Genomic DNA, 1,267 nt, shown 5'->3' with positions numbered 1-1,267 from the left:
TGTTTTCTCTCTCCCCCCTGTTCTCCTCTTCATTTTGTATTTTCTCCTTCATTTCAATCTTTTCTTGTTTTCTCTTTTTCTTCTTTCTCTTTCACAGCGAGCAGCTGAGGCCTCACATATGCAGGCCATGCATACACCCAAAGCGCTCTGTGTCTTTCTCTGTCTTTGTTTCTTCTCTCTTCACTCTCTCTACCTATATCCTAAACCCTAAACCCTAAACCCTAAACCCTACACCTTAAACCCTTTGTAATTTTTCAGCCTAAAGAAATAACTGTTTCTTTCTCTGTCTGTCTCGTTATATTTTCTGCATTTTTCTTCTTTCCTTTCTCTAATTGTTCTGTTGCTTCTTGTCTGTGTCTCCTCTGTTTTCTCTTTCAGTGTTTTATGCTTGTTTGTCTGTGTTTGTCTGTGTCTGTGTTTGTCTGTGTTTGTCTGTGTTTGTCTGTGTTTGTAGTGTTGTGTGTGTGTTGTCTACTTGTATATTGTTGTTTATTTTTCTAATTTCTTAGGTGTTTGTGTTGGTGGATGTATCTAATTGTATTCTGTTTGTGTTGTATTTCTGTTTGTTTGTTTTTCTGTATTTCTGTTTGTGTCTGTTTCTGTCGCACGGCAGTGTCTGTCTCTGTCTTGAGCTGCTTTTGTGTCTTTAATAATCCTGCCTCGCCTGTTCGTTGGCGGGAAGAGAAACGAGACAAAACGCATCATCTCCTTGGCCTACAACGAACAGCCCGGGGACAGAAGAAACCAGTTGCCGTATCTGAGCAGCACATACACCGCAGCAACACTCAGCTGTACGTACACTCCAATATACAAGCAACTCAACACACACAAACCTGCAACAACTAAACAAAAAAAAATAGTGGTGAAGCAGCAGAAACGATACAATGGAGAACAAGGAAAGTAAAGAAATAGACAGATAAACACAAATACAAAAAGAAACAGAAACAGAAACAGAGAGTCATACAAAAGAACACAAACATATATAAACAGAAAGAAAGAGAAGCGAATGCTGAATACAAAGAAAAACAACAACATAGACAAACAAACAGATAAAACCAGACAACTAAGAACGGGAGATACAAAGAAGGAGACAAACAGTGACAGAGGAGGAGATGCGCACGAGACAGCAGGCGAGCCCAAAGAACAAACTAACTAATTAAAATAAATAAAATAAATAAAATAAATAAAGTAATAAAATAAATAAGAAGGAAGAGATAAACAGGTAGACTGTTTATCACTCAAGAGATGAATCTGACAGAAAAAAAAA

The 1,267-nt window shown here is 37.6% G+C and overlaps 1 protein-coding gene across 1 annotated transcript in view; it reads right to left on the bottom strand.

Annotated features, from left to right (window-relative positions):
• Nucleotides 1–646: 646 nt before the first annotated feature.
• The window catches only part of EMH_0022860 (uncharacterized protein), a gene marked incomplete at both ends in the record, with an annotated part of 3,499 nt that continues 2,878 nt past the window's right edge, over nucleotides 647–1,267 (bottom strand). Inside the window, one exon of the mRNA XM_013502030.1 lies at nucleotides 647–757. Coding sequence (XP_013357484.1) covers nucleotides 647–757 — 111 coding nt within the window. The remainder of the gene's footprint in view (nucleotides 758–1,267) is intronic.

Source organism: Eimeria mitis, genomic scaffold (genome assembly GCF_000499745.2).
Source record: "Eimeria mitis Houghton genomic scaffold, Emh_scaff812, whole genome shotgun sequence".
Lineage (NCBI taxonomy): Eukaryota > Apicomplexa > Conoidasida > Eucoccidiorida > Eimeriidae > Eimeria > Eimeria mitis.
This window is presented reverse-complemented; position numbering and strand designations above follow the sequence as displayed.